General features: G+C 39.9%; 1 protein-coding gene across 1 annotated transcript in view; it reads right to left on the bottom strand.

Annotated features, from left to right (window-relative positions):
• Positions 1-18,530, bottom strand: part of LOC131096230 (uncharacterized) — a 30,931-nt gene extending 12,401 nt beyond the window's left edge. Inside the window, exon 1 of the mRNA XM_058044545.1 lies at positions 18,381-18,530. Within this exon, the coding sequence (XP_057900528.1) occupies positions 18,381-18,530 (150 nt within the window). The remainder of the gene's footprint in view (positions 1-18,380) is intronic.
• Positions 18,531-18,894: the final 364 nt, after the last annotated feature.

The raw sequence follows: 18,894 nt of genomic DNA, 5'->3' as shown, positions 1-18,894 counted from the left end.
AGACCCACTAATTGTAGAAAAGGGGATATAAATGCACAGAGCCTGCTGTTATGCCTGTTTGCAGTGCAGTCCTCTGTGCATGTGTGGGTGCATCTGTTTGCTGAAGTAAATGGCTTTGGTTTTGTTTCTTCTTCCAAAGCAGCTTGATTGTTATTGCTAGTGTGAAGCCCTTTGGATCTTTGGATAAGTGGAACTGCCTCTCTGACACCTTCAGGGATATGATGCTGATGAAGGCATGAGTTGCCTTACTGTTGGGATGAGGCACGGTCTTGAGACTACCCACAGACCTGTAGAAAAGGAGCATTGATAAAAAATGTCCTTTTTTTTTTTTTTTTTCTCTAGAGCTCACAGGCTTTGAAAGTTGTTAAGTGATATCTAATAAGTACATGATCATATTAATATTTTTCAAGGGTCTGAAGAGACATTCATTGTGCACAGTGCTTAAATAAGATATTCTCAATTCTTTGTTTGGATGGGTTTTCAGTAATTAAAGGACATAAGAATTTTATTTGGATCCAACATTCTTCATTTGCAATTATCCTCTTGAAGTCCCTTTGTAATTATTTTTTTTATGATCCTTTACATTAGCATATTCAATCTAAATTATTTAATTAGATGATAGTTTACTCAAATTACAGATGCATAAGTTTTCTCCATAAAGTGAAGAAAATAGAGAGCTTTTGAGCTTGTGATAAGCTAAGAAGAAAAAAAAATATTGTATTGTTGTTAACTGCTAATTCAAATTTACTCTTTTTAAGTCCCTATTCTATTTACTCTGAGTAGAAACAAATCCTGTGCTATTATTTGGATGACTCCTTAGTAAAATGGGATTGATATTTAAAACACAGAGTTATAAAACTGTACAATTCACATTTTTCAGGTCAGGATGAACTCACTGGAAAAACTTATTACATCAGAGAAACATAATGTATGCACATCTGCATAAAAAAAGAAAAATGCCATACCTGTCTCTGTTTCATGGTATCAAAATCTTCACGAGGATCTAGAAATACCTTATAGCCACAAAGCTGACTTCATTAGCTGACACATTCATTTCATAATTGATGATAAACTGAATATTTTTCTACTTTTTTTTCCATGACAGCCACTCAAGATCTTACCCTAGGAGAGGCCAAATAGGAAGGTTTTACTTGGTCTCCCACTTTCTAACAATACCCTGCCACCTTCTAACAATAATTTCAGTAATTTTGACAATCAAAATATGAAGCTAAGAAGTTTAGGATTTTCATGAGGAAACCATGGACTTGACTATTACCATTTGATGGTGTTCCTGAGTGGTAAGGTCATGTGTCTGCACTGAAAACTGCTGTGTAATCTTGGAAGTAATGTAAGCAATATCATCTTTCTTTTAACTGCTATCTCTGAACTCTGTCAGCTGTGGTTGTGAGACAGGTCAGTGTGAAAGAAATAACCATGGAAAGCTGTTGGTCAAAAGTTAACATTTGCAAATCTAGCTGGCAAAACAGTAATGTAAGACACAATTTGACAGGTAATATGACACTTGTTACAGCCATCTGGAAGATTCCAACTCTTGTAATGGGCTGTCCCCCTGTCCAGTAAGTAAGAACAACATAGATACTTCCCCCATGCTGCTGGAAGGGAAGAGAGAATAGAAAACTGCAAAAGCAAGAACTGTAGTCTGTGAAAATGTCAGTTTAATGGATTAAGGAAGGCTTAGCATGCTAGCAAAGCAAAATTGAATTTTTTTCTTCCCATTGGCAGGGAGGTGTTTAGCCTGTTACTGAGGAGCAGGGCCTCAGAGTGCTCTAGGAAAGTGAATGCCACAGCCATGAGTGTACACAGTTCCTTTCCCCCAGCTTTTATTGCTAACCATGATGTCATGTGGAGCAGTGTGTGCTTTAGCTTAACTTGGGTTGAGTCTGCTGGCTGTTGCCTCTCCCACCCTGTTGTCTATTTACTGGAGGAGAGACAATGGAGAAAAGACAAAAGCTCAGTGCTGTGCAAGCACCACTCAGCAGCAGAGAACATACTGGTGTGTTATCAATGCTGGTTTAGTCACAAACCCAAAGCACAGCAGCATACAAATCCTGTGGAGGAGATCAGCTCCATCCCATCTTCCCTCAGTCAGCTGTTAATGACTGAGTTACTTCATCAGAATCACAATGCTGTAAGGACCATTTGTGAGTTCCCTACCACATGATGTCTGTAGGAAATCCTGGATGCCCACCTGCATTCAAATAGAGAGATGAGACCTCATCAGACTTGGAAAAGTGGAAGGCACATACAAAATACAAATACATATATGATAGTATATACTAGGATACTAAAAAGTGAATTCCAGAAGGGTGGTTACATAGGTGTCCAGTTGACTCTTAGAAAGAAAATCATCATTGCAATAGAGATTTAAGTCTGAGGAAAAGTGCTGTGTGTGACAATAAGGCAAAATGCCTCTTATTAAAATGGTGCTTGCTGTTGCTTATTACCACATAACTGTGATGGGGAACCTGAAATACTCAGGTGAATGGGAGAAGAAGTAGGTCAAATTCTCAAATTGCAGTTTTGTTACTATTGGCCCTTCAACATTCCAGTCTAACTTTTCAACAGAAAAAGAGGAGACTGAGAAGGATAAAAAGTGAAATAAAGGCTCTTACAGGCAAAGGGAGAACAGTGACCTAAACGCACTACGTACCTGGCAAAACCTCCGAAAACAGTATCTGCTATCAGAGGCTAGGGAATCTAGATTTTCCAATTCTGTGGCAGAATTCGTATTGATCAGTAGCTGTTGCTATTAGGTCTGTGAAATTCTTCATATTTCACTGTCTTTCCAGGTTCCTGCCCTATTATAAATAGCAGAGATATTTGCAGCATGTCTGTTATATGCTGTCCTGGTTTAAAAGACAGATTTCTGCCAAGGAAGGCAGAACCTTCCTGGAGTGGAAAAGATTACCCCCTCCCTCCAAATTATTATAACTTTGAAACTACAGGGCTCTTAGGCAAAGATACAGGAAAAGGAATAACACTTGTTTACATATATATATAGGCACATTGTTCCGGATTGCGAGGCAAGATGTATTCTATTACCATCTGTATGGCAGTTGTCTTTCGTCAGGTGGGCAGTTTTCCTTACCTCTTCCGCAATCACTTCTCCCTCCGGAGGGGACATCTTCTGATAACAGGCTATTGAATGTCACTGCATGACTGATAAGAGGTGTAGCATCCCATTGTGAGATGCTCCGCCCAGAGGGAGGAGCCAAGCATTGCTACCCAGATATAATCCAGAGATTCTGGAATACCAGCACGGCTTCTCCACTGGATTTCTCAGAGGAACAGCAGCTGCCTTTTCTGCCACTGGATCTTCAGGTTCCTCTTCTATACCCTTTTCTACAGGATTCCTGCTCCAGCAGAACCACATCTGACACTTCAGGAGGACTGCAGCCACGTTTCCAATTGGACCAGCATCCTGACCAACAGGGTGTCAGGCTGACTCTCAGTGTTGTTTTGGCTTACTGCATTGGTTATTTTATCCTTTTATTTTCTTCCCTATTAAAGAACTGTTACTTCCTGCTCCCATATTTTTTGTCTGAGAGCCCCTTAATTTAAAATTTATAGCAGTTCGGAGGGCTGGGGAGGGTTTGCATTCTCCCTTTCAGGGGAGGCTCCTGCCTTCCTGTCTCATCAAACCGAGACACACATATATGCATATATATACACATATATGCGTACATACAGACATTCAGACATTCATATATATCTAGATATATATATATGCACATATATATACGTATATGTACATAGATATAGATATAGGTATTCACACAAATATATATATATACACATATGCCTAGATCTAAAACAAGACAGACGAACAGCAACACCAACCAGAACAACTGGAGCAGAAGGGAGAAGCCCAGCAGCAGCAGCGGTGTCAGCGGCGGCAGTGTTCCCCCGCAGAGCTCTCCCCTTTGGTGCAGTTACGGCCGCAGCAACCTGGGGGCGCTCTCGCTCCCTGCAGGGCTGCAGTGACTCCCCCGGGGCTGCAGGTGGCGCTGTGCCGCGGGCACTCTGGAGGGAAAACCTGACTCTGAATACACAACTTCTCCTGACACAGTCAGCACCTGCCACCACCCAAGAAACAGCAATTGCCCAGCCCTGCACAGTAAAAAGAAACTTCATACATATGTGGGGTGACAAAAGAAATCGTGGCGCATGTGCCTCAGGCAGAAAAAACTGTATGAAACAGCCCCACCAGAGACGGCATTTGTGAACAGAGGGGGTCTGATGCGATAGAGGTTGGATCTAGGTTCGCCCAGTGCCAATCCTGGGCTCGATGCGTCTCTTTGACTGTGGCTACCGAGGACTGTACTTTCGGTTGCAAAAATAAAATCTGCTATTATTATTGATTTGGCTTTCTCACTGATCATTTATAACACTCTGGAGAGAGGAATAAGGTGGGGGCCTGTGTTTCCTCTGAGGAACTCAGGCCAATGGTGAGGGTCTCTCTCCCAACAGAAATGGATGTCAAAATGTCCCAGTCCAGTGGCAGGTCATGCGAGCACTGGCCCACTCATAACAAACAGAAATGGCAAGGAAGGCTCAGCTGTAGCAGAGAAGTCCTGCACCAAATCCCCAAAGCTGTCTATCCTCCCAGCCAGGCAAAGACTGACCCACCCCCAGCTAAGAAATTGCCAAACTGCTGCTTCTCCTTTCCCAGGACCACTTCAATGGTGTGCCAAAAGCCCTGGCTTCATCACCATCTCTATGACAACAAATTGGGAGAAAACTCCCTAAAGAAAAAATGAAAACCTAACCCCCAACATATGCTATGGTACTTTTGTTGCTATCTCTTTCTCTCGAGCTTAGTCTTCTCTCTTTGGTTTGCTAGGCAGGCAATATCAGTAAAAACACAAGCTAAGGCAACTGGAAATGCTTCCCACATGCCTTTGCTCTTGGTAGCCAGGTTGGTTCAAAGTTAGAGTCAACCAAGAGGGAGGAATGACATCACAGTGGTTTGCATCTGATTCAATATATAGTTGGTATGCAGTAGAGCACATTACAGCAAAAGAGGCAGTATGATAAAGTGCTGGGGCATGGGCTTGTTATTTTACCCTCTATTGTGTTCTGACTAGTATGCTTCCCAAGGCAGAGACAGGATACATGCAAATATCTTTACTTGTCTACAGAGAAATGCCCCTTTGGACTTTTACAGATCTGGGAATTTGGAACTTTCTTATTAGCAGAAAGAGTATTAAAAATACTCTTTTACATATGAGCCTTCAATTTCAAGGGTGGCAAAACCAGAAGCACATGTAGTGCATCTGACAAAAGTGGTTTTGGAATTAACCGAGTGTTAATTCAGTTAAACTGAATGTTTACAAAGCCCACTGAGCATGAAAGTAAATGTAAAAATTTTTAAATTTGACCTAGATAACCTCTATTAATTATTTACTAGACTCTTGAGAATCAGTTAAAATAGAAATCAGAAATAAAGCTCAAGCAAGATACCTGGGGGAAAAAAAAGGCATGTTTCTAAGATATGGTTTTGATATTCCCTTCTTTCTCTCTTTATTCTACAAAATAAATGCTATATAAAAAATGTATACAAATAGTGGAGAATTACTGTTCCATGTTAAATGTGTGTTACAGTAATATATAACCTGCTCTGATGTAAGAAATTTTTCATTCAATTTTTATAGAAACTTTGTGTACAGTTCATTCTTAACTGTAGGGAAGCCCACTCTGAACAATTAAACAATCAGCTCAGGAATTAAATTACCCCCCAGCTATTCTAAGCAAATAACCTACATGGGACATTTTGTTATCTAACTGACCAGTTGATGCTTTGCTTTTTCCAGCTTTAAGAAAGAAATTAAATGGTATGGCAGTGTATTACTCTCATTTCCAATCCTCTGGAGCAGATAAACATTATCATGAAACTGGCCAAGGATGAAATTTAAATAAGTAGTGACTGGAGAGGATGACAGGAAGAGTTTCCAAATTACAAAAACCGACAAATTAGTTTAATTAACTGCATATTTTGGAGTACAAGGTTATGGGGGAATTATTTATTTTAATGTGTAATGCATACTCAATATTTCTGTAAATGGAATAGGGTATAGAAAACCTGCCACACAATTACTCAAAAAAGAAGTAGGAAGTAAAACTGGAGCCAATTATATATATATATATATTTTTTTTTAAGTCACCGTCGCTTTACAGTTCCAATGTGGATTACAGATTCATTCTGTTCCGTCTGAATTTTCTAACAATCCAAACTGCTTCTCCAGTGCACCTCTAAGCAGCCATACAGCACAATTCTGATGGCTGTTCAAGCACACTAGACACTCATCGTGTATATAAGATTATGAGTCTCATATCACAAACATACTCTTACAGTGTTAATTTCTTTCTAAAAAATCTGGATTGAGTAAATATTATGTGCCTTGTAAATACAGTACCTAGGGAACAGAACAGGCTGTATGCAACAGAACAAAATGGAACTTGTATCTGCTTTTATAGCTGTATGAATTATAAAATCTTTTGGTCTGGGCTTCACAGAATCACAGAATGCGTAGGGCTGGAAGGGAGCACAGCGAGTCATCTTCCTGTTCAAGTAGGGTTATCCTACAGCACATTGCGCAGGATTGCCTCCAGGTAGCTCTTGAGTATTCCCAATGAGGAATATTCCATAGCCTCTCTGTCAATCTGTTGCAGTGCACTGTCATCTGCACAGTAAAGAAATTCTTTCTCATGTTCAGGTGGAACTTCCTATGCAGCATTTTATCATGTTCACTGCCTCTTGTCCTATTGCTCAAAACCACAAAAAAGAGCTTGGCTCTTGACATGTCCTGCTTTACACAATTTTTAAGGTATTTTTAATACTTCTTGAGGCTGAACAGCACCAGCTCCCTCAGCCTCCCAGTGAGGGAGATGCCCTCATCTTCTGTTTGTCCCTTTTCCCCTCCTTTGGACCTACTCCAGGAGGTCCATGTCTTGCTTGTTTGGAGGAGCCCAGAGCTGGACACAGCATTTCAGATGTGCCTCACCAGGCCTGAGTAGATCACCTCCCTCGACCAGCTGGCAATGCTCTTCCTAATGCATCCCAGGATACTGTTGGCTTTGTTGGCCACCAGGACACAGTGCTGGCTCATGGAGAGCTTTTTGTCCACCAGGACACCCAAGTCTTGTCTGCAAAGCTCCTTCTCAGCAGATTAGCTCCCAGCCTGTTGTGGTGCCCAGGTTATTCTTCCCCAGGTACAGAACCCTGCATTTGCCTTTGCTGAATTTCACAGCTCTTCTCTGCCCACCTCTCCACCGTCTCAAGGCCCTTCTGAAGGGCAGCACGACCCTCTGGGGTATCAGCCACTGCTCCCAGCTCTGTGTCATCAGTGAACTTGCTGAGGAGACCTCTGCCCCTTCATCCAAATTATTGATGAACAAGTTAAACAATACCGGACCATTGTTGAACCCCGGGGGATACCACTAATCAGAAGCCTCTAATTAGACCCTGTACTGCTGATCATGAGCCTCTGGGATCTGCCACTCAGCCACTTGTCAATGCACTAAGCTTCTCTGACCTCTCAACAATTGCAACAAATGCTGCTGGAGACAAGTTGGTGTTGTAATGCATGCAATCAAATCACCCACTTGAGTTTGGTTCCTTTAATTTTTTTGCAATCATAGCATTCTTCTTTTTGTAACATACTGGGGTTTAGGGCAAGGAAATAGGATACTTTGCAATTTAAGGGATATCTAGTGATGCCAGAATGGGGTAGTAAATGAAGTAGAGGTCTCAACAGGAGTTCTCCAAACATTTATCTCAAAACTTTTGCTTTTGTGTTCTTGGTTAATCAATTTGCACTCAGAGTATGTCTGAGTATGTTATGTTTCTCCTTAACATAAGTACCTCGAATCGACAGGATAATATCAGCTAATTGTTGGCTGATCACTGTTTTGCTGCTGTGAGGTTCTAACTGCAACTCTGATTTCTTGTTCCAGTGAATTTTATATCTTCAGAACTAATTTCTTCTTGGCTTGACTAGTGGAAAGAAAAAGTGTGAGTTCTCAAACTTGCATAAAATGTAAGGGGAGGTTGATCCTGGTTGTGCTATTAAGGCACATTGAGCAGACAAAGGAATCTTTTTTTACTTTCTAGGTACTACTGCCCAAATTTAGCACAAACACATGGAGTGCATAGATTTTAATTATTGCTTTCTTTTTCCAAAACAGAAAAGTTTAGGTCTGACTTGAGAAAGAGCAGCATCATTAATACCACAGCTCCATGATGTTGGTGGTATATGAGTAGCTTTACAATGTAATGGAGCTTGGAGTTTGGAATGCATGTACTCACAGTTATAACTGTGAGAAGCCAGAGTAATAACTGCTTTTGTTTCACCCTTGACATTTCATGTTGCCTCTGATTTTCTGTGCCCTGAAGTCCCCTCATGAATTCTGCCTTTTGCACTTCTATGATGATTTCAGAGGTGAAGATTTATTCACTTTTCAAAGCTCAATTTAGAAAGTCAGACCTTTTAAAGTCTCTTTAGGTTTTTTATCTTCTTTTTTTTTTTTTTTTTTTTTTTTTCTTTAATCAGATGCTAAAGGATATTCCAGATGTTTGGTCTTGGCTGGATCAGCCTCTGGGCCTGGTTTTCAATGCACCTGTCTGGTTAGCTTTGGTGAAAAAGTGCCTGTCAAAAACAGAGGTAGTACTGGGTGAGCTCAGTGGCTTCAGGGATCTCTGTCTGAGCTAAAAGGCTCCCTGCAGAGCATGTTTTTCTTCTATAGGTCAGTAACCCAGTGTAAGAAAATAACGGTGAAGTGATGGACTGTCTTTTATCGTTGAATTTAGTCTATTTCAGCAGCTCCAGGTAATGATGTAAATCGGATGGGATTATTGGTGATTGTATGACACAGAGACAAACTGAGGATAGTTTTGTCCTGAATGTCACCTAAAACCCACATAATTCAGTTCTGTACCAGCAAGGGAATGCTGAGTCTTGGCATGCATTGCAGAGCTACTCAGCTATTTGGTGTGCAGCGCATTGTAAGTTGAGTGGTCTAAATGAAAGAAAGTGGGGGCCAAAACAGAAAAGCTTGCCAGTTAAATGTGCAGATTAACATTAAATGCTACCTATCAAATAATTCACAGGCTTCTTCTCATGGTTCTTTAGATATGCTTGAAGAGGATCAATGGTGTAGCTCACAGAGTGAAGAGCCATGAGATGTGCTGTTGGCAGTCCCCTCAACAAAATCTGCTTTGATGCTTATGTATAAACATTTGCTTGTTCATGGAATCATAGGATATCATAAGTTGGAAGAGACCCATAAGGATCAATAAGTCAAATCTCTTCTTGTTCCAGAACTAACTAAAATTAAGAATGTTGTCCAGTTGCCACTTGAACCCTGGCAAGCTTGGTGCCCTAACCACTTTTGTAGGGAGTCTTTCCCAAGGACAGGTCACCTTGTTGCTGAATATATTTAACAATGTGCTTCGTCTTTACCTCTTGAGTTATTTTCAGGAGAAAAGGCAACTGGTTTTTAATACTACACCTGAATAGTCCATGTTCATATATAGTGGACTCACTAAAACAAAAAAACCCCACCTACATCCCTGAAAAATACCATTTATTTACCATCATATATTTTCTGTTTTAAAGATTCTTAGTGCTTTATCTTGATGTTGTAGGTAAAACCTGCTGAGTATCACATAGATTTTTCCTCACTCTTCCCACCTTCCCTGAGCTCAGTAGGATGGTGGAAGAGAAGTGAATGAGTGAAAGGAAGAAAACTCATGAGTTAATGTAAAAACTCGCTGATAAACTAAGGGATTGTGGAAGAGGAGAGAAAGAAGACAGAACAAAACAGGTGGTATAAAGGAAATTGCTCACCATCTCCCATGTGCAGACTGATGTCCAGCCTGCCATCAGCTCAGAGACTTTGAGTCATTGCCCTGAAGCAGTGCACATAAACCTGGAGTAAAATGAAAAATGGGAGAAATCTTGGTAAAGACCTTTGGTTCTTCATGTGCAAACATGAAAATCCATTACTTTTTAATAATACCGGCATGTACTTAAAGATATCTAAATAGAGAGCACAGATTTCAAAAATTACTTAAAAAAAGTTGTCTCTTGAAAAGCACTAGTAACATTATAAGGATAAATTTCACAAAATGTATTTTGGAGCAGAGCTTCCGCATAGACGCTAAGGTGTACCATAGGTTGTTTTATTTGGCCTACCAAGGGTGTCAGCTAGGATGAGATTCCAAACTTCTGCTATATCCATGTGAGTTCCGCTAAAATTTGATCTTGATGCCTGCTGAGCACAGTAGTGGAGGATGAAGTAGAGATACTCACAGCAAACATCATCTGGATTGTCTGTTTACAAGTTCTCAGTGATTATTATTCTAGGTACTGGATAAGGTCACAAGACACTCAGCAGTAAATTCAGCCTTCTCTGTTTATTCTTGAGACTGCAATGCTTTCACCAAGCTATGCATGAGCTACCAATGAGAACATTAAAGTTCTTTTTAGTCCATTGAATTTGCTTTTTAGTCCTAAATGTTTCAAGCCCCTTTTCAGATATGCATTCTTATGTCTAAGAATTGAGATTAAAGAGGGATGTACTAGGGGAAAACCATGGACATTCAGGAAAAGACACAGACTTGAGAATATAGTTACTGGAGTGGTCACCTGTGTCTCCTTTTCTTTGGGAATAACTTGGCAGCTGCACAGCAACATCCTCATTGCAACATTCAATTCCTGTGAATTCCCTACTTTCTACCTGGTGCTTATAATCTATTCCTGCACACATGAGCTGTTTGCACTTAAAATCCTTTTCCTGACTGGCAACTGGAAATTCAGGCTGCAGAACTCTGCCTCAGTCTGGGAGCTGCCTACAGTCAATTTATGGCCTAATTTTATGCCAAAATCAGAATTGTAAAGCCTTTTGAAAATCCACTGTGAAAAGAACACTTGGCGTGTGCACATCTTATACATTGTAGGCTATTTGGTGATGTGCGTTGTTTATTCTTTTAGAACATAATAATGTGTCATGAAATAATAGTGTCAGTGTGGGTATTATGAGAAAAACCATTTGAAATCGTCATTGGCTAAAGCAACTGGAAATTACTAAAGCTGCTGATATACTGCATGCATCTAGCATAATCTCTGTATAATTAAGTGCTTATGAGGAAAAATCTTGATTTAAATACCAAAAAAAGCCTTCTCTGAATGTCTGCAGCTCTCTGCCAATGATGGTTCTTGATCTAACACCGTATAAAGGTTTTCACAAGGGTTTCAATGCTATCCACTGACAAAAGTATTCTTTGGTACATTCAGTAAAAAGCGTCTTTTAAGACATGCAGAATACTTGTACTTCTAAACTGTGTTTTATTTACTTAAGTTCATGAATGTAAATAAGATATTGGTAAAACAAATGATTTAGGGCCTCATAATCTTTTAAAGGCTGGTCTTGGAAAGATATTCACAGGCTGCTGAACAGGAAACATTTAAAATTCGAGAAACAGCCCAAGAAGAGCTGGGACCTAAAATATATTGTCTAGGAAAGTTGAAAGTTAAGTCAGTTTAGCATTAGAATAACTTTTGTGTTTCACTTCCTGTGCACAATCTACTTTATTCAGAGTGATGTGAAACCATGCAATAAACCTGCAGTCTGCTGGGCTGATGTCGCAGGTTCCAGTTTATGTCAGCTTTGATAGGTGCACTTAAACCATTTTGATAACATGACATTTCCCAATGTCCAAATACAGCTGAAACAGAGTGCACCAGCTGTTACTTTGACTGGTGATCAAGAATCTTCCAGATAAAGGCAATCTCATGGAAATCTGCCATGAAAATGGAAATCCTCTGATGTGACGCTGTATTTTTCCAATTACATTGTGATATAGAGGGAAGTCAAAAAGAGCATACCTGAAAGCACACAGAAATATAAAAGTTGTTCTGAAAATGAAAAAAATAGTGTCCCCATTTGGGATTGAGTCCTATCTTTCTGATTAAATTGTTCTGCCAGCTACATAATGAAGAATTTCAAGAGCAGATACACTTTTAAAAGTTCAGTGTATTTGGAGGAAGTCTGCTGGTATGTGAGAGAAAATTATTTTCTCTCACCTTCCACAAATTGCTGTTCCTTCCCTTGACTCTTCGGCTGCATAAAGTTTATGTGGGCAGATGTTCCCAGAATTCCCTTCTCTGCATGGGACCTCTTTACAACCCCAGCAGGCAGCCAGATTTTGCAGTGCAACCTGAACATTGAGACTTAAACTGCAAGCAATCTGTTACACTCTAGCTAAGGAAATAAAAGTTCTTCAGCTGTCAAGGAGAGATGTATTAGTTTGGCCATGCCTAAAATGCTTTGGGAGGTTTTCTGAAAATAAACATGCCAGTCTAGCTCTGAGCCCTGTCGTATGGGGAGATTTGAAAACGTATGGGTTTTGTTTCCAAATTTAATGCAGCCAACAGGTAGAACCAATTCAAAAGGACTTTTAGTTTTTCCTAAGGGGCTGGAGAGTTCATTAGAAATAATTGCACATATACTCTGCTGGAGTTAACAAATGCTCAGCAAGCTATTATAGTGTGTAACAGCAGCCTATAGTAATTTAGGGGTACTGAACAGCCCGAAGATTAACCACATTCATTGATCTTGAATTTAGAATTTTGTCTGTATTTTTTAAGCTATTCCTCGATAAATTGTCAGTTACTGAACTGTTTGCATACATTTCTTATATTGTTAGATGAGCCAAAACAGGGCAACCTGTATAGCCCTTACTTCTGTATGGAGCAATGTATCTACTTCCTTTCTGGCAAGCATTCAAATTCTGATTTGAAACTTGCAATCTGACCTGCCGTAAGAAGGAGAACATGTTAGACCATCATTTTGATGTCAAGCTGAACTTAAATTTATCTTCTCACTTCTGTATCCCTGACCAAGGACCATTCTAAGGATCATAACTAGGGATCATTCAAAAAACATGAACAAATGTTGTGACATAAGAAGTAAGGTCTCATTGACACTTGGTAGGATATCAGCTGATTTTCTACCTGATTTTCTATCAGCAGATTTTTTGCTGCTGTACTTTCAGGCCTTTGCACTCTTGTCAGTATCTGGTAGATGTCCTTTGTCCACTAACTCATAAACCATAAATATACTGATTGAAAGCTTCAGGCAATTCCAACCACTGAAATATATTGTAATATGGAATCTTATTCCTCAGGCAAAATACAAATGTTCTATTTTAGTAAGCTCATTGCTGTCAATTCCACTGCCCCCAATGCCCTCCCTCTCCTCTATTGCAAGCTTTTCATTTTATGGCAGCTTGGCAAATTATGTATGAAAAAGTATGCATGTCAGCGCACTGGCAGAACTTTCTCTCACCTAGGTAAATTTCTTTTATTTTTCCTTTCCCCTTGCCTTTCCCCTTCCCCTTCCACGTTGCTTGATGAAATGTGAGCATGTTCTTTTTTGCTTATTTCTGTAGTTTTCTTGCCAGTTTTCTTCACCTCAGTGCTTAGATTATCATTTTTTCTTTGTGGAAAAAAAACCAACACAGAAATGTTCCCTTAATTTGTCTAATATCTGGGGTTTTTTTTCAGTAATATGTGAATTTTGTAAGAACTTGTAGTTAAGAATATTCTGTCATAAACCTGATCTATTTAATAAAGCTCATTGATGTTTCTTAGGAAAAATAACAGCAGAGGCTGCTTCCCACAGTTATATTCTTACTCTGCAGCAAAAACTCCTTTTCTCTGGAAACAAAGCTTATTAGTCTGGCAAACTACAATGTTAAACCCTTGCTAAGTGCAAGGAAAGGACAAAATATTTTCAGAAAAAGGTTACCTCACAAAAGCTCAATCATGACTTCTTTTTAAAAAAGATTTTGTTTTTTTCTTAAAGGTTTCATATTTTTTCATTTAAGACTTCTTCCTGCATTTGAGGAAATTTTTCTTTCCTTTGATCACGGAAGGCTTCTCCTCAACGTTTTCGACTTGTTCTTTGCAACTGCAGCATGTCCTAGCATGTTTCCTCTACTTCTCATTCACTCAAAGGAAAATTAGAAGCAACACATTAGTTCACCTCATCCTTTGTCTGAAAGAAAGCAATCTAATCAATCCTCTGTATTTTTAATTATGATATTTTAAAAGTTATTTTATAATTAGAGCAGTAATGAGAGCAGATTATAAAAAACACTCCTATTCAAAAAATACATGTCTGTTTTTCAAAACCAATGATTTGCTTTCAACAGTATTGAAATTTTCTTGGACATGTGTCCCTTCCAACTTATTTCTTTAGAGATTTTACTTGCATTGTATGATATTATGTCTGGCAGTTTTTCCTCAGAAACTGAGTTAGTGTCTTAAATCTTGGCCCATTCCTTCATGTCAACATTCACTGTTCTTTGGTAGGTAAACCCTGGGAAGAACTGAGGTAGCTAGACATATACAATGATTCCTTTACCATAGTCATTGTGATAATTGTTCTCTGATGACTGGTCAGCAATTATATCAAGCCGAGACCAAAATATCCTGTTAAAAACAAATAACAACAGCAACAACAACAACAACAAAAAAGCTAAGTCCTTCTAGCTCCTCCTTTACCTAGTTCTTGTGGCTACTTTGAATTCCACGTTGGATGTTACTGAAGCCATGCCTTTCCCATGGGGACTGATCACTCCATGTAGCAGCTGAAATAAGCTTTAAAAATAACCTTTTAAAAAGATATAAAGAAACAACCAAGCTGGGCCACATCCATTTAGCTGTTTTCATTTGTTAGAATGTTCAGTCATGTTCTGCTGGGAGATGGGGGTTTTCAAGCTGGTTTATCACATCAGGGTTGTGGTGTTTTGTGTTTCTGTCAGCATGTAATTGGACGTTGCCAGTAGCACTTACAGTTACTTGGTGCAGATGATGCTCCAAATCACTGCTTGTAATCTGACACATCTCAAAGGACTATCTAAGTGTTTTTTTGGAGGCAGCTAGCTAGGTTAGGTTGACCCACTGAACTTTTTTTATCTCTAAAAGGTGCTTGAAGGATTAGCAGCAGCTGTAGGCCAGCGTTATCCTTTAGACATCATCGGACATGGGTGTTTCATGTAACTCTGAATGTGGCTGCTCAGAATACATGTCAGGTAACAAAGGTCTTGAACTATCAACTGTCAGAAAGAGTCACTGACTAAGTATGCCTTCTCTTCTCTGTAGATCCAAATCTATACAGGTTATATCCTTCTCTAACAGCCCTTTTGAAAATGTTTGACTCCAATTTACTATCAGTTCCTATCACAGCAAGTCCCTTGTTCATTTCCAGACATGGTTAGATGTCTGCTTATGTTAGATGAGATGCCAGATATACTTCCCATTCAAAAGTGATAGATGGAAATACCATGCTACCAGCCTTTACTTAGTACAGCAGGCAGTTTCTCATGGGTAGCTATAAACAGGCAGGCCAATTTAGCTCTCTTTAGGACACCTACGCTACTTACAGGCATGTCATGTTGTCACTTTACATGACAGCATTTCTGTATTGCTAGTTGCTGTGCTGACAATTAAGCTATGTACTGTTCTCCTAAAAATTTACCAGATGTTCCCAGTTTTTTTTACTTTTACACACATAATTTTGTTATTATTTTGCCTATAAACCATCACAAACCGCCAAATACCCATATATCTAGCAATGACTAAGAAACGAATTATTTTTTCGAGTTTATGCACTTAAAACTCCTGTTACAGGCCACTGCAGCAAGACCATTTAAATGTATTTGTATTGGACCATGTGATGTCAGAAATGAGCTCTAATGCATTTTTTGTTTTTACAGAGTGGTTTTGGACTGTTTTGTGCAGCACTGTTATTGATCATATCACTTATGGAGTGTTAAGTTCCTTTTACAAAGTCACTTCACTGCAACTCACAGCGAAGACAAGAATGACAGATACTCAAAACTTAAGGAGTGGAGAGTGAAATGCTGCTTTTGGATAGAGGTCTGAATGACAGCCAAGGAGAAGGTGTCAATGAAGGGTGAGAGAATGAGCAGTAAGCCAAAGCAACCACAGAAACCACACATGGGGTTGCAGCAAGGAGAATGCTCAGTGTGCTGTGCAGTGGATGATCAGGACATTTGAAACTGTGATTGAAGTAATTTGTGATTCAGGGAAAGTGGATGTTGTGTTTTTTTCAGATAACTCTGATTTCTCCTCGTCGGCAAGATGCATTCATCACTTTCATTTCACCCTGCACCCTGCACGTGGCAGTCCCCACAATGACCGGCTGTGCAGGCTGGAGGGGTTAGCATTGTCAGATACCTCATGCTGGAAGCCTGCTGTACTGGACATTGTGCACAAGCAAGAGAGATGAACTCCTGTTAGTCTGATCTTCCAGGCTAGAAAAGTGTTTCGTCCAAGTCATTCACTAAATTGTCATACAGCAGCAAAGTCCGTGCAACTACTTGCTGTGCAGAAAACAGATAATTGCTTTCTACTTTCTGCATGCTTGGTTCTAGCTTTTATTTCCGCTCTGCAGGTATGTGGAAGATTTTCTCTTCGTCATTCTTACTGCTCAACAAATGGGAAGGGCCTTATGGATACTGTTTTATCTTCTTTCATTGTCTTTTGTTACAAATTGTTACAAGTTCAGTTGGCAAACAGTTACCACAGGAAGCATACTTAGGAATAATATTTACCGTATTACAGGTATTTTATAGGGTAGTAGGACACCTATTTGGTAAGAAAAATGCCAAGAGACACAGCTTGGTGCTTGAAGCATTACCTTAGGGTACAACAGATGCCTGAATTCCTCAGATTGAGAGGCGCAGCCTCAATTTTCCTATATCCTGAAGTCAAAGTGACTGTTCTGTGTGTTTATTCAATAGTGTTTTTAACAGGAAGGAGTCTGTGGACTGAAAGAAGAGGAATGATGGCTGTTCAATTCTCTGATGTACCCCTGAGTTTGTGTGTTTATTTTATGCTTAACTGGAATATCCAAAACACCACAGATTTAAGAGATGCCAAGAAAGAAAGTTTTCATCTGACATGTTGTAATTTTTTTCCTGACCCTACTTGTAAACTGCTTGTATAGGGTTGTGGAAATGGAAACTGAGATACAATGAAAAGGACGCACTCACACATTTTAAACATTGAAAAAAGTTTTTCTTGCCCTTTGACTAGTAGTATGGAATGGTTATTACTTTATTCAAATTATTAGCATGCCTTCCACTGAAGGTATTACTGGAATAATCCCTGAGCTTGGTGTGTTTCAGTTCTGTCTCTTCCTCTAAAACAGGTCTAGTTATATGAATAGTTACTTCTATTTTCTATGAAAATGTGGTGCTTTCCCCAGGTTTTATCATTGTGGGGCAATATTTCTGATCTGCTGTAACACTTTAAATCACCAGATCTATTTTGCATTGATTGGCCACTAAATAGACCTAGACAAAAGCCATCTATACCAGAGCTGGACAATTCAGAATCATTAATCAAAGTGTGTTTTTGTTACCGTTTTACTGCCTCACCCCGCTATTAACTTGTCACAGCTGGGTTGCTTTTATGTTTTCACACACTATGTGATGGATTAAACTAGTTAGCTGGCTAGATAGATTATATGCATTAACACTTAACAGCTTTGCTCATGCGCTGGCTAAGGCATAAGGCTTAGCTTATATAACGCTCTAAAAGGTCTGATTTGCTGTGCTTTACTTTGTGTTCATTCTTTTCTCTGGCCATGGCTAAATAATGGAAGTAAAAGCACATTTCAACTGAAACATCTGATTTCATTTCTCAGGAGATTCTTACTGAGGTTTAATGGATGGTATCACTGAGCTTCAACTCTTTTCCAGAGTCACATTCTTATTTTTAACAATACTACTTATAAATTCCTGAATGAAACTACTTCAATTTGGAGTCAATTTGCTGCTTCAAATTATTTTCAGGGATTTGGCAGCATTTTTACTCTTCAGTTGTTGGTTGTACTCCCTTGTTTTGCACACCTTAGTTTTCTGGTTTTGGGTGAAGTCCTAAATGTTTTATGATCCTAGGAACTTTACACGCAACAACCACGAAAGATGCCACCCAGTAACTAATTGCAAGGGTGCTTCTAGATGTCTTTATTGTACCCTGGATATATGAGTTTTGATTTAAATATTTGTTTTGAACTGGTGTTTATGTATGCTGTATTCCAATGTGGGGAATTGTGAGGAGTTCTTTTAAAAAAAAGCTGGTCTAGAATGAAATTTAGTCAACTAACACACCATTATATCTGAGAACCATTTATGGTAATGAGGAAATAAAAGGACTTGCCCCGCGGGAGAGGGCTAGCAAAGACATAAAAGGAAGAAGGAAAATGGGAGAGGATGAGGGGAGAGAGAGAGGGAGAGAGAGAAGTGAAGAAGTGTGCATTACTGCCGTAAGGTCTGTGTCCATGAAGGGAGGGTGTGCTGGGGAGCCCGCGGAGAGGCACGGCTCTGCAGGCACAGCTCTCACGGTGACGGATGGCTGGACATGAGGGGAGTGAGGATCGAGCAGGAGCTGCAGGATCCCGGACAGGGTCATCGTGGGGCTTGTGGCGGTGGGCTGGGTTGGAGGCCAGGCAGGGTGGCTTCGGCAGGAACAGGGGCGGAATGGCAGGGTGATGGTCAGGGACACAGGGAGGCAGGACAGTGGTGACGAGGATGGGCAAGGGTGTACAAAGGCTACACAGGAAGCTCAGAGGTCAGCTGGTGTCCTGCCAAGTGCCCAGTGAGATGGTGAGTTAGGAGTGAGTGAGAGCAAGCAAGGGCCAGCAAGGGCGTGAGAGCCAAAAAACAGGCTGGAGCCAGGGCAAAAAGGACGAGAAACAGACTAGGGCCAGGGCAAGAAGCAGACCTTATCTGAGCCAAAAAACAGGCTGGAGCCAAAGAAAAAGCACAAGACTCAA

This window comes from Melospiza georgiana, chromosome Z (assembly GCF_028018845.1).
Source record: "Melospiza georgiana isolate bMelGeo1 chromosome Z, bMelGeo1.pri, whole genome shotgun sequence".
Taxonomy (NCBI): Eukaryota; Metazoa; Chordata; class Aves; order Passeriformes; family Passerellidae; genus Melospiza; species Melospiza georgiana.
This window is presented reverse-complemented; position numbering and strand designations above follow the sequence as displayed.